Source organism: Periplaneta americana, chromosome 16 (genome assembly GCF_040183065.1).
Source record: "Periplaneta americana isolate PAMFEO1 chromosome 16, P.americana_PAMFEO1_priV1, whole genome shotgun sequence".
NCBI classification, from domain to species: Eukaryota; Metazoa; Arthropoda; class Insecta; order Blattodea; family Blattidae; genus Periplaneta; species Periplaneta americana.
The window spans coordinates 82,150,448-82,172,295 of NC_091132.1; the positions used below are offsets into that span (position 1 = coordinate 82,150,448).

The 21,848-nt window shown below is 34.7% G+C and overlaps 1 protein-coding gene across 3 annotated transcripts in view; it reads left to right on the forward strand.

Moving 5' to 3' along the window:
* LOC138716535 (runt-related transcription factor 3-like) overlaps nt 1-21,848 on the forward strand; it is a 464,689-nt gene that overhangs the window by 210,066 nt on the left and 232,775 nt on the right. For 2 of the 3 annotated variants that reach the window (XM_069849688.1, XM_069849689.1), the window contains exon 3: nt 787-969. In XM_069849688.1, the coding sequence (XP_069705789.1) occupies nt 787-969 (183 nt within the window). The remainder of the gene's footprint in view (nt 1-786; nt 970-21,848) is intronic. The other variant, XM_069849690.1, reaches the window with a different exon arrangement.

Below are 21,848 nucleotides of genomic sequence, written 5' to 3' on the forward strand. Positions count from 1 at the left end.
AAAAGTGACTATCTATATCAGAACATCGCTTATGAAGATACCTTCTTACAAGTTACACTTCAGCTCGTTGCAATGCAGCCAACATAGAAAATTAAAGCTGCGTGCTCTTGTAGGACTGCGCGCTCTTTGGGTAACTACCCCTAACTTTTTAGTGGAGTTGTAGAGTTTACTTAATTTTTGCAAATATTTAAAAACAATAATTAACAGTGCAATTTAGGTGAAATTGCAGTGGTAAGTTTCCAATTTATAATTATTACTATATTGAACGTCTCTAAAAATAATATGTTAAAAGCCTAAAGCAGTAAAATCAATATGTCACTAACCGGTAAGAAGAGGGAAATTGTTATGTGTGTTAGGTTGGGAATACTGAATGTGGAATTTTAGACTTTCCGCGGATTGGTTTTGTGCGGAAACCTAGCAAATACGCACGATCTCGCACAAAATAATTATACATGATCTACTATATAATTCAGGTATAATATATTTGAATCGGAGATTGCAGAAATAGCACATGTCAATACGCCACACATAGTGACATGTGCTGTGTCTGCAACCTCCAATTCATTTAGTATATTAATGACAAAAATAAAATTGAATATGTTTTGTATGCATGTATGTAGAATTTTCAGAGGACTAATGAAAACGGAATGATTGTCTCGAATTGGAGAAAAGAATATCTAAAATAAGCACCCAATAACAAACTGCTTTAACTCATAATTCTAACATAATTTGTATTTGTATTTTCTATGACTGATAGAAATCAATCTGTATCTGTGTGTCGTACAGCAGGCCAGCAGCAGCAGTTCCGCGCCCTTGCCCTGGGGCAACGCCCCTTCCTCGACTCGCCCTTTACGAACCACCTGCGGGACCTCGAGAGCTATCACCATCACCACCATCGGCGCAAGAGTGAAACGTCATCGTCTGGCAGTAGCTTCAAGGTGCCGGGCGCCTCCACTACCCCCGTCCAAGGTAAGACATTTCTAACTTCAAACTGATGGAAAAAAGCATACAATAAGATAGCCCTGTAAGCTCAAACTTTTCTCTTGGCTTCCCAGCATTGTCGAATATGTTATATGATCTTGGCGAGAGTATCACAATTGAAACCAACATAAAATTCACTTAGTAGCGAACAAACATAACGAAATTTGACTGTACAGTATAACTCTTCAATGGTGGCATCCATTCAGAAACCTACAGTATTTTCGTCTTCCTTATGGATGACCCTACTGTTTGCAATAGAATAGGAGTGTATAAGTTGGTGTCAAGGTGGTTGTCGTGCTGTGAAGTTGCCTATCGTGCTATGTTACTCACCGACTGCAATATATCAAGATGCTTCTAGTAGTATATCGATGGTGTTTAGGTAAAAAGGCTTGTCATTTTAAAAAATGACTTTTTGCTGTAATTAGTGTAAATTACTTCGAATTTAATTAAAAATGTGAAGCTATGTGTTTGACAACTGTGTTTAGATTCCTTCATATCCTAAGGCACCTAATATGTTAAAATGTAATTGTTCTTGTTTCTGAAGAATCTTTCCTTTGTAGGATAAACCCTTTAATCTAAATGCCATCTATATTTTACTAATATAATTTTATAATTTTATTCTCAATTATTACTCTCTTAATATTTATTTCATCTCATTAAGGCTGCAAGCGTGAAATGAAATAAATCTTATAATTTTGAAACCATAGTTTTAGGGAACTATGTTTTCTGTCATAACTTTATAAAACTTCTCACCCTACCCCACTTCCTTCTGACCGTCTTCTACTAGAAAAACCCTCACCCACAAATATCCCTTCCTACCGGTTTATTGTTTCGCGCAGGTGAATGCCATGGGTTTGGAGCTGATCTATGCAATAGTCTATATCAGTCGTCTCCAAAAGAGTACTCGCGAGTAAGCCCCTGAACGGAACCGAAGCCAGTACGTAATGAGCGCACTCCGCCTCACCCATCCCCACCTGTACTGTAGGTACTCAATGTTTATGCGTAAACGAAGAGCAGTGCCGGACTGTTATTATCATTGTGTTGGTCGGGGTGTTCCACCGTTTCACAATGTCTTCTAATCATGGACGTAGTACATTCAATGATGAATAGGAGAAGAGATTTTTTTTTCGAGTTAGTGGGGAGAATGTGAAATGCTTAATTTGTTCGAAAATTCTTAAGGATGTGTTAAAATTCAACATGCGACGACAATACTCGACTCTTTACAAAGAATATCATACAATTACAGGCATGTTGGACATGTGAAAATAATTTATTTTGGGGCTATCTGTATAGCTGTTGGTTATGCATAATAATCAGTATATTACAAAACGTTTACACTCAGTTCCGCATGACAAACATATAGTTTTTCGTTTAATTTTAGGTGAAATGCGTAGGCCTAGAAATATTTTGATAAATATAAAACAAGAAAATACAAACACAAATCACACACGTGTCCTCAGTCTTAAAGAAAAAAAAGCTTTTTGCTAGCTATGTTTTAGCTTGTAATATTGAAAAATTAATGAAGCCCTTTACAGAAAAATCATTCGTAAAATCATGCATACAGGACGTTACTAAAATACTATGTCCAGAACAAAGTCAAAGTTTAAGAAAATTAAATTGTTTCCAATTACAGTTCAGAGAAGGAATTTCAAGATTGTAAATGTAATTAAATCTGAAGTCGAAACCACAATTAACCAGTTTGTAGCTTACTCACTTGCATTGGACAAAAGCACAGATAGAAATGACAAAGCTCACCTAGCCAATTTCATCCGAGGAGTTAATGAACATTTTACTGTGTCTGAATGACTTCTAAATGTAATTACAAAATACAACTGGAGAAGATCTTTCCAGGCACTGAAAAGCACCATAGAACAGAAGAGGTTGAATTTGCAATGACTTTTGCCAATAGCAACAGACAGGGCTCCAGCTTCATAGTATGTCAAAATAATATACAAACGTATGATATTTCTTATTCTTTTGATGTTATTATTTGTAAACTTAAGCAGACCGTTACCGCGATCCCCTATTGATCGCTCCCATCTGTTGAGGTACGAGTCTCTTCCCCTTTTCTAGCCTTACAGCATACTGTGTTCGGCGGGCAGCATCGAGAGCACGAATCACAATACGCTTTTTGGAGACCTCTGGTCTATACTTAGTCTCTATTTACCTACGATCTACGGGGTGGGAAAATAAAACTGGCCCGCGGAAAATATATATGAAATATATGAATTATATGTATAAGACTGACGCGGAAATGATCCTGACAATGCAGGAAACCGTGTTTTCGATGCAACAATGGGTTGCTGTCACATGTCCGCGCATGCGCGCCTCCTGCATGCTCTATCCCGAGCTTCGCTGTATCATTACGTTTGAGTGAGAGGAGCAGACGTGTTTAGTAGCCAGTTTAATGCAACACAAAATGTTGCTCACGATAAAACAACGCGTGTTCATTGTCGAGTGTTTAGTTTCTCTTTTCGTCTTTTTTAGAGATCTCTTTATAGTACCACAAAATAGTTAAATGTATTAATTTTATTTAAAATGTCTTCATTTTTAAAATAAGAGATATTGCAACCAAGATAATTAAAGCAATTGACTTGTTCAACGGTTTTTCCTTCTATGATTTTGGCTCTTATGGTATTTGAACCGTTGAAAGCTAATATTTTAGTTTTGTTTACAGATAGTGTTAAGTTATATTGGACAGTATTATTTAATTATACTGAGCTTTTTGTGAGCCATCTTCTGAGCTAGAAATGAGAACTTGATCATCTGCAAAAAATAAAGTATCTAGATGTCTATTTCTAATTATAAAAAAAGTTATGCTAATAATTTTCGTACCCTTAACTCTATCGCCATCTGCTGCAGAACTTCAAAACTAATGACATGCATACTAACCATTTGATCAAGGAAAAAAGACAAAAAGAGAGAGAATGAGACAATTCTGAGTCCAGAAAATAAAAACAGTACAAAAATTATACGATGAAAGAGTAATGGAACGGAGAAAAATTCTCTCCGGCGCCGGGATTTGAACCCGGGTTTTCAGCTCTACGTGCTGATGCTTTATCCACTAAGCCACACCGGATACAACCCCGACGTCGGACAGAATTGTCTCTGATTGAGTTCAACTCTTGGGTTCCCTCTAGTGGCCGCCCTCTGCACTACGTCATAGATGTCTATGAACATAGGACCGAAGTCCACACATGTGCTGAGGTGCACTCGTTATGAGTGACTAGTTGGCCGGGATCCGACGGAATAAGCGCCGTCTTAAATCACTTCGTGATTTACGCATATCATATATTATTATTTCAATGTACCGAAGTACATATGATATTTCCATGCAGATATTCTGCGTCATCATACGATGAAAGAGTAATGGAACGGAGAAAATAATATATGATAGTACAAAAATTGTTACTTGCCCCTGCCATGGATAATAATATAACCGCTGGTTTTCATCTTTTCGCAATTATTTACTGCACTGTACAAAGCATGTAGGAGAGTTCTGCGCTAATAGTATGTTTTTATTTCCGTTTCCTGTGCGTAAACTAGCAGTACGGTAACTACTGAACTTTTAATGAGGACCAGAAGCGTATCTACCCTTTGAGTGAGAAATTTGAGGTTATAGGTCAAGTCTCACACCTCTCAACATATGCGTATTTTAATCTCTCAGTGCCACTTGTTTACGCCGAAAATATCGTTCATCTGCCTCCCCACCTAACACCCGCGGTCCCCTGTCCAGACTTTTTGTTATCGGAGTCCACTTGTCCGAGTAACAAATAGCTATATTGTTGCTCTAATAATGGAGATTCTGACTTCTCCGTGTCAAATCACACGCAAATGACGAGAGCTGCCATCTGGAGAGCGCGAGCTGAAGCAGTAACATGTGCGTGTCTATGAATTGCTTTCACAAAATGGATCGACAGACAAAACTGTAATCCAGTTGATTTCAGGGGTATAGAAAACAAGACTTACAGTTCGAAAAGTTTATTAACAGGAAAATGATGATGTTATCCCTCTGTTTCAATGAATTCTTCCAAATATTCCTCATCTTCTGCTTTTTCTTTTTGTTCTCCTGCCCACTTTTTCTTTTCATCTCCTCCTTCCCTCTTCACTCTTTCAATTACGCCACTTTTTTCCTCTCTTTCCTATTTTTCTTGCTGTTATCACAGCAGTCACGAAGCTCAATACGTAGTAAATATGCATCTATAGATAGTTGCTAACCACTAGGATCGCTAATATCGCCTCATTACACACAATGCGAAATAGTATCGGCACAGTCTATTGTTCCTAGCACCATCACAACTCAAGCTTCGTGACTATATACTGTACTGTTATCTTCTTTCCCCTTTTCCATTTCTTTCTTAAAACCTTTCTCTCCACCTCTCACTTACTCCACTTCTTTAATCTTCTTCTTCTTTACTCTACCTTTCTTTATCTTCTTCCTCTCTTCATTATGTAGAATTCTTAATAATCAATCGAACAAAATAGTTATCCGTGCCCTAATCCTCAATGAAAAAGCCGGAAATAAAACCAGTACAATTTACTCTTGAAATGTGCATGGACCGTGATAGCAAGGGATTTTAGCAGAGTACATGAACCGAAATGATCATTTTATAGCCATTTATCAGCAGGAATAGAACAAGAAAGTGAAAAGAAATTTGAAAAACAAAACCTTTAATATCATTTACAGGAATACCCGGTTACAAAAGTATAATTGGATGGTGTGTGTGTGTATGTGTGTATGTATGTATGTATGCATGTATTCACACTGCAAATGGGTAAATACTCGGTGGCGGAGGTAACTAATTACACTCAATAATGACAATTAATAATAAATATTATCGCCGCGGCCTCATACTTAACATCCCGGCATCATACAATAACGTGCGATGTGCTTTTAAAACAATTTTTCCCACTCTAAGCGTCACGTTGTCACGTCAACTTCCTCGGTAACAATAAGCACTAGTTTGTTATATTGTTAAATGGCTATTATTATTATTATTATTATTATTATTATTATTATTATTATTTATTTCATATACGAGTACGTTGACATTCTCAATTCTTAATAATAACTTTTTAATAATAGTTTTTAATCATATACCTTAATGTTCGTCCTCAGCACAAGACATTGCAACGTCGGTTTTAGTCCACGTGGATTAGACAAGTAAGTGTCATTTTATAATGGAAGCAGCTTATTGGTTGCAACATTGAAATTGAGGCGAGTGATTGGAGCGGCGACACAACAAATTGAAATAATAATACAATTAAATTTCAAAGACATGCCGAATGTTACGCACGAGGCCGCTCAAAGACCTGCAGAACGTTAAGCATGAGAGCGCGGCGATAATACCATTAATAATAAATATAATTAATAATGAATTAATAATATTACTAATACTAATTAATAGTAAATAATAATACTAACAAGGAGCATCCTAAATTAAACGATCACTTAACATAACATTTAAAGTCAATCTAATTTGTATCTTAACTTAAGTTCGAACTAAAACCAACGAGTAATGCACAAGGTGTTCAGGTAAAGGTTTTTTTTTTTTTTTTGAAAATAGAGTTTTGTTCCCCAGGTGAACAGACAAGTTAAATTCTACGAGGGGTGTGCAAAAAAAAAAAAAAAACAAAAACAAAAGAATACTAGCATTATTATTAAATGTTATACATAAAGATCACACATATTTCCGACCATACGAATACATTCACAAACACAAAACCGAAGGCATGAATACAAAACGTTTGTTTGAACACAAGTGTTTAACGAGCACTGCTTTCAACCATAGTACTAATATCGGCCCTACAATTTATAACAAATTAATAAATAAATGTCCACATCTCTTTATCTCCAACAGTTTGATATTTAAAAAAATATGTAAGCAATTTGTTGTGTGTAATTATTAATTTTTAGACGTTATTTTATTGTAATATTTTCGTGTAAATTTATTATGTATCGAATCCTTCCCTGAACTCGAGAACACACTCTTTCAGAGGAGTGATAGAATTTTGTTAATTTACAATTTTTGCATTGTATTTTTTGGCAATAAACAATAGTATTATATATAATGAGCGTCCCATAAAGAACGCAGTTTTTAAATTTAATAATAAATAATCATTTATTTGAAAAAGTGCACACCTGTGGAGTAACGGTTAGCGCGTCTGGCCGCGAAACCAGGTGGCCAGGGTTCGATTCCCGGTCGGGGCAAGTTACCTGGTTGAGGTTTTTTCCGCGGTTTTCCCTCAACCCAATATGAGCAAATGCTGGGTAACTTCCGGTGCTGGACCCCGGACTCATTTCACCTGCATTATCACTTTCATCACATTCAGACGCTAAATAACCTTAGATGTTGATAAAGCGTCGTAAAATAACCTACTAAAATAAATAAAAAGAATTATTTGAAAAGTGCTAATATTATTAAGTCAATATAAAGCATAAAGACTGCGATTAAACATGAAACAGACTAGTCTTCAAGAAAGTATGGCCCAATTAGTCCGCCAGCTTATAATCCGCACCAAACAGTGACTCGTTCTGGATAAGAAACAAGAATTGGATAGTGATTTTCATAAGACAAAAATCTTCACTAATGAGGCACACTTCCAGCTTAATGGTCATGTGAATAAACAAAATTGCGAGATTTGAGGGACGGAGAATCCTCGCATGATCAGTGAGAAGTCGCTGCATCCAGCACGAGTCACTGTTTGGTGCGGATTATGGGCTGGCGAAGTAATTGGGCCATACTTTTTTGAAAACGAGACTATTTTATGTTTAATCGCAGTCTTTGTACTTCATATTGACTTAATATTATTAGCACTTTTCAAATAAATTATGTGTTTTATTATTAAATTAAAAATTTTTTTCTTTATGAGAAACCCTTTATTATATTATTTAACGTGTGTCATTTGTGTAGAAAATTATAAATAATGTAAATATTTTGGCATCAAATACGCATTATTTTGTGAGATAAAAACAACAAAAATAAAGGTTTATTTTATCTGGAAATGTGATAACATTTCCGATTAAAAAAACTGAATGTTGGAAGTTAATAACAATATAATTAAATTGAAGTGGATTTAAACCTATATAGAGAATGCAGTTAAATAAACAATTCTCACCGACATTAATCGACATCAACCGCTATTAACCAACACAAAAATTAACATTCAGAAAGAATAACCTCAAAATATGAAGCACAATATCGAAAACAATGGTATTTATAAGTAATCATCACAAAGATCAAAGTAGTTATAGTTTCAGAAATAATAGAATAAGTAAACAGCTTTTAATATTTAGGATGTACAATAGCTTATCAGAAAAATATGGATGGACATGAATGCAAAACTGCATAAATATCAAGGTATATGCAGGACACTAAGTTTAAGAAATAAAAACCTAATGAAACTCAACTGAATTTCTATAAAACAGAGGCGCTACCATTATTACTGCTCCATGGAGCAGAGACATGGACGTTGTCGAAAGAAGATAAAAGGCGCATAGAAGCTTCCGAGATGAGGTTTCTACGTTCAGTGCAGAAATATCATTAGATTGAAGGAATTATACAACGCATAGAAGATTACCAACAAAAATGAAAGGAGCACAAACTGGAAGGGGACTGCATCCCGAAGAAAGATTTCAACATGTTTCACGAGCGAGAAGGATTAATGTGGGTCGTGCGAGAGTCAACAATTCTATTATTATTATTATTATTATTATTATTATTATTATTATTATTATTACTAGCCGTACCCATGCGCTCCGCTGCACCCGTTAGAAATAAATATAAAGTAATTACATAATTAAAATAGGACATTTGATCCAGGGAACATTCGTGTTTGATAGAAGGATATATCGTTTATTATGTTACTTAATTTAAATTGTATTTAAATAATTAAAATGCCATCATTTTGATCCAGAGTCCACTCATTCGGTCATAAAAATTATTTTAGGAAATACAGGAAACGAATGTACGGAATAGCCTATCAAGTTTTCTGTGCAAAAGAAGCTATTTTAATCTTACCTGTCCTCGATTCACTCAGAAGTTACTGTAATAACATTATAGCATTATGTCCATCTACAGAAACTACACTTTCCAATGGTGAAATAATAATTAATTATACAAATCAGTTAATTCAGCTTCCGATATTATTTCATATAAACACAGAAACATTCTCTGTAGGCTATGTTTCATAGCTTTCGATTGTTGTTGTCCAAGGCCCCCTATAGACGAAGTCATTTGTTTATTTCATTACACCGCCTTAGATGGCGTTGTTATTGTAATTTTGAAACTCATTTATCTCATTAAATATCGGTCCTATCAACATTTTGCATAGAGTAAAATTTATCGAAAATTAGTTTTAAAGAAACTTCTGTTATGTAATACTTTTCATGAAAATTAATAATAAGGGAGATATTTCGATTTATTTAATTCAAGCCCACTTATAACCCCCCTTTTAAATAAAATATTTTGAATGCCACATAGTCTAAATTCTAAGTTACATGAACTTAATTTACATTCCAATTCCATTCCAATTTTCATATAAATCGGTTCAGCCATTATCGCGTGAAAAGGTAACAAACATCCAGACGACAGACATACAAACAAAAATTTCAAAAAAGCGATTTTTGGTTTCAGGGCGGTTAATTATTAGTACCAATTATTTTTGGAAAATCGAAAATTACCAGAAAAATTTCGGCTACAGATTTATTATTAGTATATATTATTATTATTATTATTATTATTATTATTATTATTATTATTATTATTATTATTATCCTGTTTCCAACCAATAAAGTCACATATCGCAAACGTACCTTTCATCCATTTATATACGTCAGATAAGATTTTATTTCTCATGAATCGTAGTAGGAATGTTTTAGCAAGAAAACCTCATAATATGTAAAACATTCTCCTTAAGATAAAGTTCTTTCCTTTTCAACAAAAGACGTCACTTCTTAGACGTCTTCGTTGAAATTTAAAAAGATATCTGGTCACCCCCGTTATTGTAAGATGGACGGCACACGACCAGCGGATCTTCGTCGACTTTCTTTTGTTGTCCCTGTTTTCAAGCTCCGTCCAGCCTACCGTTACGACTACGACTATTGTCAGGTTGCACGCGAACGGCTAAAACTGCCGCTCGCACTTGTTCATCCAGATCTTTACATTACTCCTATTAAAAACGCAACGCGATTAAGTCTATGCTGCAACTACAACACAAAAACTTTCTTTTGATCACAGAAGTTTTTATATCGCTAGCCCCCATTCCTGCAAATGAAAAGATTTTAAAATCAAAGACTACGATAATGATCCCAATCAAAACCAGATGGCAAACTGGTGGAATATACGCCACCAGGGCTGAACAAATCATTACACAAGTCAAAATTAATGGTTTTAGAAAACACGTTTTAAGAATAATCTGGCCCACGTGGTGTCCAATTAATTATAGATTTCAATATTATTATGTACATGTAACAATTATAATTCATTATTTAGCGTCTCTCAAATAGGTCTAGAGGTATTCTCTGCTTGCGAGACCTATACACACAATCTAACGAGCAAACTACTCTCGCGTTACAAACTCCACACTCCCTACTGTCTTCGCTGCAGCTGTGTGACTCAGTAGAAACGTTCCTTCATGAAGCTCCATAGACAGAAGTCCCGTTGTACAGAGTATGGAGACCACTCCGGCCAAAAAACTGGACCGTCACTAATAATCACTACAAATTGGAGAAACATAATATAGGCTATAAAACACAGTGGACTCAACATAATGTTGATTCTTAGCAAAATAGAACGACAAATGAGTCCACTGAGTACAACATTCAAATGAACGTTTATCAACGTACAACTCAGAAATGGGTATGATTTCGAAAAATAGTATTAACGTTTTATGCAGTAAGTTAGGTTCTCTATCACATCCTGAACGAGTAACATTTAATATATTCTGAATCAGCAACAATTTCAGACACATTAATAATCTTAATACTTGACTCAATATAACCTAAATTTGTCACAGTTTACCCTGTGTTCCTGTTTCTTGGGGAGGAAGAAAGTAATGTGTATAAAAGAACTTATTTTGCTGGTATATTTATATATACTTAGTGTAAAATCAAGGTACCATGGCGTGATTTACAACAGCGGTGACCAAACTGGTTATCATGATTACATATTGTAATCAAAGACATTCATACTGGTAAGGGGAGTTTCCTGTACATTGCTCTCTGTCTCGCTCACGTACTGATGGTAAGCAGTGTCGGTACCATGTCGCTCTACAAACCCTCTGTCTCTAGCAGGAACAGAAGGTTTCGTACAGAATGGGAAGAGGAATTTATTCGCTGTTCTGTCGGAGAAAATGTAATATGTTGCTTTGCTCAACGGTTCAATTAGTAGTATATAGAAGAGACATTACAAGATATTACGCTCAATACACAGGCATAAAAGGTATTATTATTATTATTATTATTATTATTATTATTATTATTTATCAGCAAGTGTAACCATAATTCTTATATACGTGCCTCAATATATAGGCCTACATCTTTCCGTGAATGATAAAATAACTACTACGCCATATCTGCATTTTAATTTTTTTTTAATCTTTTGATGACTATTACCAGTTATTTACTAGTTATTGATGTAATAATAATAGTAATAGTAATAATAATAATAATAATAATAATAATAATAATAATAATAATAATAATAATAATAACATAGAGAAACTGATTGAATATTACGTGCTAGTGTAGTAATGAAGTGAGCTATTAAATTCCAAGAACTGAAATCAACCTTCAATCATCGTCATGAAGAGAAAGATGATATAAATAAATGTAAGGAAGCCAGCTATCTAGTGGCGAACGAAATAGCTCGTTCTCTTAAGCCTTCCAACGAAGGAGAGTTTTATAAAAGCGTAATGATCAAGGTAGCTGAAATAATTTGTCCAATGAAAGTTGTTAATTAATTTTGAAAAACTGCGTATTTCTCGACTAAATACCCAGAAGATAATTCAAGAAATTTCTGATTGTGTTCATTGAGGAATATTTTAAAAAGCAAGAAAATTTGTATATATTTTTTATTAGTTCTTGATGACAGTAGTGATATTACTGATACAGCAAAGCTTGCTATTTTTATTCGCGGGGCTGATGAAGAACTCAATGTTAGTGCACGAACCACCACTGATGGTAGTTTTCATGCCAAGTACCTCTCCTCCGTCTCCTTGCTTCTTAGACTGTCTCTCGCATGTAATCACTGCCGTTCGAGTTTTGGCCACCGCTGATTTACATATTGAAGAGCGAAAAAATTGGATGGAAACAAAATTCCGTAATCAAGATTCTGGACCAGAGAATATTACTGATATTACATCTGTAACAAATTTGTAAACCGAATGCCATTAGACGCACGCAGTTAGTCGTTCCATTTGCCTTCACACTGTTTTGTTTACGACTTTCTCTCGCAAGATTCTGCTTCAGATGTGATCTGGACTTTCATCTCCGATTATCACGTGCGAGTCACACTTAAAAGAACTCTGAATCAGGCGAGAAATTTTATTGTCGACGCTTCCGAAGCGTTGTGGCCTCTTACGTACTGAAAGTGAAACTGGGTGACAGATGGCGGAGTTACATAATATTCCAATATTTGAATCGGCACGTCCAGCATGAACAATGGGAATCCATAAGTTACAAAACCACCGAAATACGTAGAAATTTTCCAATGCTGTACTGACATCGATTTCTAGCCGAAAAAATTGTTTTCTTGCAAGAGGAAGTCAACAGTGAGGTGTCAAAATTATACGCCTTTCAAAGAAGTGAAACTGCACACGTCTATCAACAGCATTAATATCGGCACGTCGTGTATCCATTGCAATTCGACATTCCTCACAGAAATGCAAGTTAATCGATAAAGTATCGCCTAAATGTTATGTTCTCCATGAGAAAAATGATTACGCAAAAGAATTTGTATCTATTTCACACACAAAAAGTAACAAGTGTAAGTTACACTCAAATTTTCGACTTCAAAAATATTTCACGGATGCTCAAATGAATTATAGGAAGATTGATTGTTGATTGACAATACATTCTACTGCTTATATATCACGCTTTGAATATAATATTAAGCAGCATTTTCTTTATTTTTTTGTCGTTCTCATGAATTTGATATCGCGTATGATAGCATTAACAATGCATTAGCACGCATAGGTATGAATTTATAAATAGACGTAGGACGTATAATAGAATTAATAAAATGATGGACTTACATGTTTACGATAATTACACAAATAATTATAAAAACCGTAACTTCTAATTACTAATATGAAGAATGCAGGTATTTCCCCGTCTCGAAAATTTCTTTGAAGTTGGAATTATGAAGAAAGTTGGAAGTTGGATTCTTATATTTATTTATTTAAACTTCACCACCAATAGAAGCAAGCTTCCAATTATATATGTGGCTTAAATTGGTACAATTTACATACAAAATACATAATAGTGGAAAAACAAAACAAGCAACACAAACGAAAGAAGGATAGATAATAGATGCTAGAATATAGTATTTCAGTTAATATTACTGCTGAATATCAATACAATAATGCGTAATTATTTCAAAATTAGAGGAAAATAGTACATTATGCAACGAGCCTATAATGGTAGTAATTAAGACGCGAGTATGTTTGTTTATGAAACGAGCGCAAGCGAGTTTCATAATTTTCGTAGGTGCGTCTTAATTACCATTATAGGCAAGTTTCATAAGACTTTTTATGCTCGACCATATTTCTAACTTGAAATTATTCATAAGTATTCATGTTATGGTTATGTAAGTGAGGAGCGGAACTGACCTGAATTGTGAGATGTGCGCAGACGCGAAAGTATTGATTTTTTCCGAGGCACGAATGTAATTGACCTTGATATAATCTAGAGAATAACATGAACATTAGGCTTGATAGAACCTGGAAATTGATTTGGAATTGAAAAACGAGATGACAAATTGAATTTATTTGAATATTATTTACAATTAACGCTAATTATTATAGTAACAGAACATAACCTTCTGCGACAGTATTGGATTTCCAGCCTCCGTGACTTTTCGCTAATTGTCTTTCGATTGCATATCCGAGAATAATCGATACATGCGGTTTTGTAATGGTACAATGGTGATTTCTCATTGGCTGAACAACTGAATTATAATGAATAGGTGTACTTTAATGAGGTGCATTAAAGGGCTACTACCAGGTGTATAATTACTACATTTCGGCATGGTCGAGCATAAACATTATAATGCACTTATTCATAATTTAAATGTCTAAGGAAATATAGTTCTTTTTAAAATTGTATGAATTTTTTAATTGATAACTGAAATCTAATTGAGAATCACAGTTTGAAGACAGAGAGTTGTAAGTATTACATATAACAAACAATGAAGAGTTCTTGAAGAAAACAGTTCTAGGAATTAGAATAAGAAAAGGTTGCCTATAATGTAATTCTGGTGTGATATACAGGTGATGATAGTATTTTCATTTTGTTGCTGCATATCGCGAAAATTTTACTACGCACAGATATGTTGATGGATTTTTTTTCGTGGGTTATTTTACGACGCTTTATCAACATCTCAGGTTATTTAGCGTCTGAATGAGGTGAAGGTGATAATGCCGGTGAAATGAGTCCGGGGCCCACCACCGAAAGTTACCCAGCATTTGCTCATATTGGGTTGAGGGAAAACCCCGGAAAAAACCTCAACCAGGTAACTTGCCCCGAACGGAAATCGAACCCGGGCCACCTGGTTTCACGGCCAGACGTGCTAACCGTTACTCCACAGGTGTGGACATGTTGATGGAAATTAGACAAGCTTTCCACCGCACATTTAGAAATTTCCTAATATTCTTGAAGAAGACCTCACTAGAATTCAGTAAGGGTAAGTCCAATAAAATTTTTTTAAGTACAGCTTGAGATCAGATCTAGAGCCGAATTTTCTGAAGTGCTAAAAGTGTTTATCCAATTATCTTGTTGGGTGGAGGGTGGAAAATATTTCTGAAAAAATCTTGCAAACCACTTAAATGTTTTTTCCTTGGTTATTTAATGACGCTGTATCAATTATTGGGTTATTTAGCATCGATGAAATTGCTGATGGCGAGATGAGACGAAGGATTCGCCACAGATTACATGACATTCGCTTTACGGTTGGGAAACCTCGAAAAAAATCCAACCAGGCAATCAGCCCAAGCGGGAATGAAGCCATGCCCGAGCTTAACTACGGATCAGTAGGCAAACGCGCTACCGCTTGAGCTACGCCGGTGGTCACTTTAATGTTAGAACACAATGTCGATCGGTATGTAAATGAGAGATTATTTTAAATAAAAGTGCCCGAACATGTTGCAAATACTGCTGAGTATGAGGAAAATACAGATAATTAAAAGAGTATGCCAAACCGCGTAGAACCCCTGATATCTGTTGACGGACAACCGCGAAGCACATTTGAACCACTGCTCTAGAGTAACTTGTAATTAGCTCTGAAATAAGCTAAAATTATATGGCATCACTTTAGTTATTTTAATGTATGTGTACTTTTCAATTCCTATCCATTTTCTATGACCTATTCAAAGTACTATCATTGCGAAATCTGAGTTCCATCAAAATTGAATTTGTTTATATCAACGAACTTCATTTTACACTATAACATGCCGATCTTTCAGTATTTATTTAGGCCTACAATATAAATTTCAAAGATGAACGCACGTTGCAGTAACTATGTTACAACTTTTCATCTGCACAGTCAAATGGGTTGCAAACAGAGGAAGGAAAAATATTCAGCTTATCGTATCATGCACTGCGTCACAATAGACGTCGGTCTAAACAGAGCAATAATAAAATTATGGCCATGCATCTTATTTGTGAGTAGTTTTGCACTGAACGCCAAATGATTTTTCTGTTAAATTTTAAAATACGAGTAAAACGATAAAATCCAAGACTCACAAGCAAACATTCTGATGGGGGCAGATGAAGTTAAATTGTTTTCTTCCACCATGTTAATAATGTGAAAGGAAGTGCTTACACAAATTTAGCGTCTGAGTGAGATGAAGTGATAATGGCAGCGAAATGATTCCAGGGTCCAGCGCCGAAAATTATCCAGCATTTGTTCTTAATGTGTGGAGGGAGAACATCGGGTAAAACCTCAACCAGATAACTTGTCCCAACCAGGATTTGAATACGGGCCGCTCGTTTCACGATCAGACGTAGTAACCTTTACTCCACAGCGGTGAACTAGCACGTGTATATTATATATTAAATAATGTAGGCTCCTTCGGAGCGGGAGAGCCGTGTTTACCGCTCGCCGAAACGGAGAGGAAAGATACGTCAGAATGACATAGACTTGCTATAGGTATAGGAGAGGGAAACGACCACTCAGCTATCTAGTGGAGTGCAATGTATAGGCCTATTCTCCGTAATCGTTTCACGTTGCCTACTTACTGCTACAGTACAGTATGGAGGAATCTAAAAGACGGAACATAACATTTAACATTTAACGATTTACAGCTCGAACTTATTGATCTTCAATGTGACCTAAGGGCTAAAGATCGTTTGAATAATACTACTAGCCTGGTTGAGTTTTACAAGACTAAACATTAGCAATAATATCCACGACTACACAGGCTGGCTGTGAAAATGATTGCTATGTTTGGCCCAACATTCATATTTGTGAGCAACTGTTTTCTATAATCAACTTTAATAAAGGCTGACATCGAACATCTGTAACTGATGTTTCATTACGATCAGTAGGCTACTGTTCCTTTCATCTGCCAACAGCATAAAACCTCGTTTTCATGTACTGATAAATATAAATATAACAAAATGATATTGTACATTTAAGTAGCTATAGAATTTCTATTATTTACGTAAAATAAATATTTCTTTATTAATTAATAATAGTCCAAGATAGTTTCGCAAACACTGAACGGAAATTCACTTCATAAACACTCGTACTTCCTTTTGTGTATATTTTGTACGAGATCACCTCTTCTTCCAGTCCACCCTTATACAGAGCGCAGCTAATATCTGCATTCCGCTCATGAGCTGGGAGCCGGCTCGGAGAGCGCAAACCTTGTACAGGCCTGGTCTAATGCGATACGTAAGTCAAGAATTAAATGAAAATTAACTTTGAATTCGGAGTAAAAGCGTTTTACCTAAATACTGAAATCACTTTCAAATTTTCCATTCAAATTTGTTACACATTATCGCTAACGAGTAGTTATTTAGTCTTATTTTAGTACCATTGTTCCAAAATTACAAGCATACGACATTCCCATTCTGTATGAAGAATAATAACCCAGAGCCAAATACCAACGACCTATTCAAATAACTACATATATTATTCATGAATTTTCTTCCATTTTCACCTCACGTCAGCAACCTAAAAAAATCTCTACAAAGAGTTCCGAAATTGAATACGAAAATGTCCCATTCGTCTGGACGATAATCTGAATAGAAATGTACCACTTTGCGTGTAGATCGCGTGTTCTATAATAAATAATTCAGACATACAATAAAACTCACTTTGCCTTGAAACAAAATTCACACACATACACACCTTCCAAGTTCTGACTCATTTCCTGTCCCGACAGATACCTTTGCCAATCTTGCCGAATATCTTGAGAATTTTTATAGACTTAGACTTGTCCACCACTCATATACTGGACAAAGAAGCAGATTTTATCCTTGCATTTTTAACGAGAACGCTTACACATAAGTTCAGATCGTAAATATTACCTAAAACACACAAATATGCCCTGAACTTCATTGAAAATCCAGTAACAAATTAAATATAGGCCTACTGAATAAAGCTTTACTTACCATGTAAGGTATAATATTAAAAGCATAGGACACAGCTGTAATATGTGGCAATTATCACGTATTTCACATCATTTTCAAGTAGGAACACACACGAATAACATTCGAGCTTTGCAATTTCAAATTTTGAGTTATGAAGGACTTTAATATTCAGCACAATAGACCAACACAGAATTTAATATCATCACAGCAGACGAAAACAAAACCGCAAAAAACACGCGCTTCCTTGAGCATGGAGTAGCTACAGATAGCGTCGCTGAGATCCCTACTTCGACTGATGAACGGGTTGTATTACCAGTGCGCTGACGTGAGTCAAAACAATATCTGAATGAAAATTAATGCAGTTTCTTTGATATTCTACGGCTACCATTATACTATCAAAGTTCTTTGACACACATCTTTTATAAAATATAAGACAGTGTAATGGGTTGTCTTTATAAAAGTTTCTTTGATAAAAGAACTTTTATAAAATGTAAATGCATCTTGTTATCTGTGATAAAAGATTTCTATACCTCCAAACAAATATGGCGAAACTTAATATAACTGGACTGTTGCTACCACAAAAATTCTGATATCGGAGCATGAAATGTTGTAAATAAATAATTTGTATGATATTATATTAATATAATAATAATAATAATAATAATAATAATAATAATAATAATAATAATAATAATAATTTATAATTATAACTTTTCAAGTCCTCGCATTGTAGCTCTTTCAATAAGTTCTGATGGATATGTAGTACCTCTCTTATTACGTTTTGCAATCCATGGTTTAACACTTAAGTACTATTTTGTGACATTAGTACTCCCATGGGAGTCAAAATGACCCCGAAGCAAAAATACAAATCATTAAAATATAAAATTCATAGTTCCACATAAATTTTCTACCTCATATGGGTCATTACTTGCCAGAATGTTCTTAAGTAATAATTTGCATGTATATACACCACAAAAGTAACACTGCAATGCTTGTGGACTGATTTGTAACATTAGTAGTCGCGTGGGTTAGAGTGACCCCCAATTAAAAACACGAATTAAAATATGAAATATCCTGGTTCTATATAAATCTTCTAGCTCATATGTATTATTACTTGCCATAATCTTCTAGAGTAAGAGATTTCACGTATAGAATCACAGAAATAATATTATACTACTTGTGGACTAATTTATGACCTTAGTAGTCGCGTGAGGGTCAACAGAACCCCCTAGCCTAGAAAATTTAAATTAACGCAACAAATGACAGTGATAAACTGGAAGTTATCATGCAGTCGTATTGCCGACAGCCTTTCAGGAAGGTACTGATAAGCTGGACAATGTAGGCAACAGCGTAAAAATAATACAAACCAACATATAACACTGGGGGTCAACGTGACCCCCCGCGCGACTACTTAAATGTTAACCCACAGGCGATTCTTTTTCAGTAACATGCATATTGTAATAACTGAACTAATTGTAGCTAAACGAGCATAATACTGTTTTTCATTCATGGTGTTATAAACTTAAGGCGCAAATATTAGTATCAACAAATCATAAACTTAACGCATAAATATTAGCATCAACAAATCATAAACTTAACGCGTAAATATTAGCATCAACAAATCATAAACTTGACGCGTAAATTTTAGCATCAACAAATCATAAACGTAACGCATAAATATTAGCATCAACAAATCATAAACTTAAAGCGTAAATATTAGCATCAACATATCATAAACTTAACGCGTAAATATTAGCATCAATAAATCATAAACTTAACGCGTAAATATTAGCATCAACAAATCATAAACTTAACGCATAAATATTAGCATCAACATATCATAAACTTAACGCGTAAATATTAGCATCAATAAATCATAAACTTAACGCGTAAATATTAGCATCAACAAATCATAAACTTAACGCGTAAATATTAGTATCAACAAATCCTCGAAACACGTATTAACTGTTGTGGAACAAGTGTTAGGAAAGCTTTTGTTCCTAATTTTAGGTTATCTTTGATCAAATCTTTTATAAAAGATTTTATATGGTGTAATATACCCCAAATCCTATTTTTTATCAAAGTTCTTTTTTAAATATTTTATCATATTCTTTGTCAAAGAACTTCGATAGTGTAATAGCAGGCTAAGCAGTGGCAGCTGAAGGCACTTTATGTCAGTAGTGCTAGGACATTCAAGTTAGAAACGAAAAGTAACAATAATATACTGATATCGTTTTATATCGTGAATATTTTATACTGCTAATAATAATAATAATAATAATAATAATAATAATAATAATAATAATAATAATAATACGTCCTTAAATAACCAACTAAAAAAAAAAAAAAACAAATCCTCCGCCTCATCACGTCAATTACCGTCTCGCTAGTCCACCGCTGTGGAGTAACAGGATTTCTGACCGTGAAACGAGCGGCCCCAAACAGTCATGGTTGAGACAAATTACTTGGTTGAGGTTTATTCCGAGGTTTTCACTTAACCCATTAAAAGCAAATGCTGGATAACTTTAAGCGCAGGACCCTGCACTCATTTCGCTGGCATTATCATCTTCATTCCACTCAGACGCTAAGTAACCATAGCAATTGATAAACCAATTAAAATCCGTCTATCTATCACCTATTCCAGTGACGTCAAGTCACTCATAAGTAGGGATGAAAGTTCGTACACCGAACCTACGAAGTTAGTTACCTAGTAAGGGACTTGTACAGAGCACTGCTATGCTTGAATCAAAACATCGCTCGGTATAATCAGGTGACTAAAACAAAATAATAGACTGTGACACACATTTACGAAAGTGACTTACCTCATTCTCTACTTTGTAGAGGATTTTAAATAAAAAGAATGGTGTACTTTAAGTATCACTAATTTTGTTGCAATATACAACTGTGTAGGCTTACATTCGTAAATTGTTAAGTATAAACCTATGTAAATTGAAGGGTTCAGAGCCATAGTGAGCCAAGCACCATTTATTAAAAACGGAGAAAGCAAGGGTTAAAGTTAAGTGGATGCTATAGTTTAATGAAAATTGACATATTATTTAGTTTTAATGTATATAGGCCTACTTTATATTACTTGCTATATGTTTCCATTGAATTATGGTAATAACTTCATTTTAATCCATGTTTTCTACGGTTTTAGTAAATGGCGCTTGCCCCACTATGATTCTGAGCCCTTCAATTGTCACTTAAGCAATGTTAGTACTGAAAAAAAAAAAATGTTTTTTTCGACATCACATGATGTTAGTAGTGCGAATTTGAAATAGCTTATATCAAAATGTTTTATGTAATATTCTGTGCTCTTCACTATTTAATTAATTTTGCACTTCACGGAGTTTCGAATATGCTGGATTTTTTTTCAAGGACACTCTTCAGTTTCAGTTTACCTCTTTTATTGTTATCAACAAATGATCATATAAAACTTGAAGTTCTTTCATAACACTTGGTAAGTATTATGTACGCATGGTTGTTGGAGTCGGCAATTTTCTAGATGTACATTTTTCAATGAAATGTTTGAAATGTGGATTCTCAAGTTTATAAAACGGAATATTTGCACATATCAGCATCAGGCACAAGTCACAATAAAAAGTGTACTGGTCCGAAATCGAATCACTAAACAACTTCAGATGTTCGAGTGTCTTTTAGTGTCACAATGTTTTTGTAAATCAAGACGCTTTTAACTTTTATATCTAACTTACACATTTTATACGATAATAACATATTTTCGTCTTTGACTGAAAAATAGTAATTTCTGAACTCTTTAACAAGCACAGGCAGAGTTTCAGATTTTATTGGCGGCATTTGAATACAACGTCATAGTTTCTTCACTAGATCACAACTGAACTCCAGACGAAAGGTTTATTTGTAAACATAAAATAGCCATGCTGTCTCGAATCAACCTATTAGAATACAGTAAAGAATATAAAATCCGCATCCATTAAACGTCAAATGAACAGAGCTGCCCCCACGCGACGTCTTTCATTGTGCATACGAACCTTAAAGTACATCAGTGAAGCAAGTAACTAACGTCATCCTA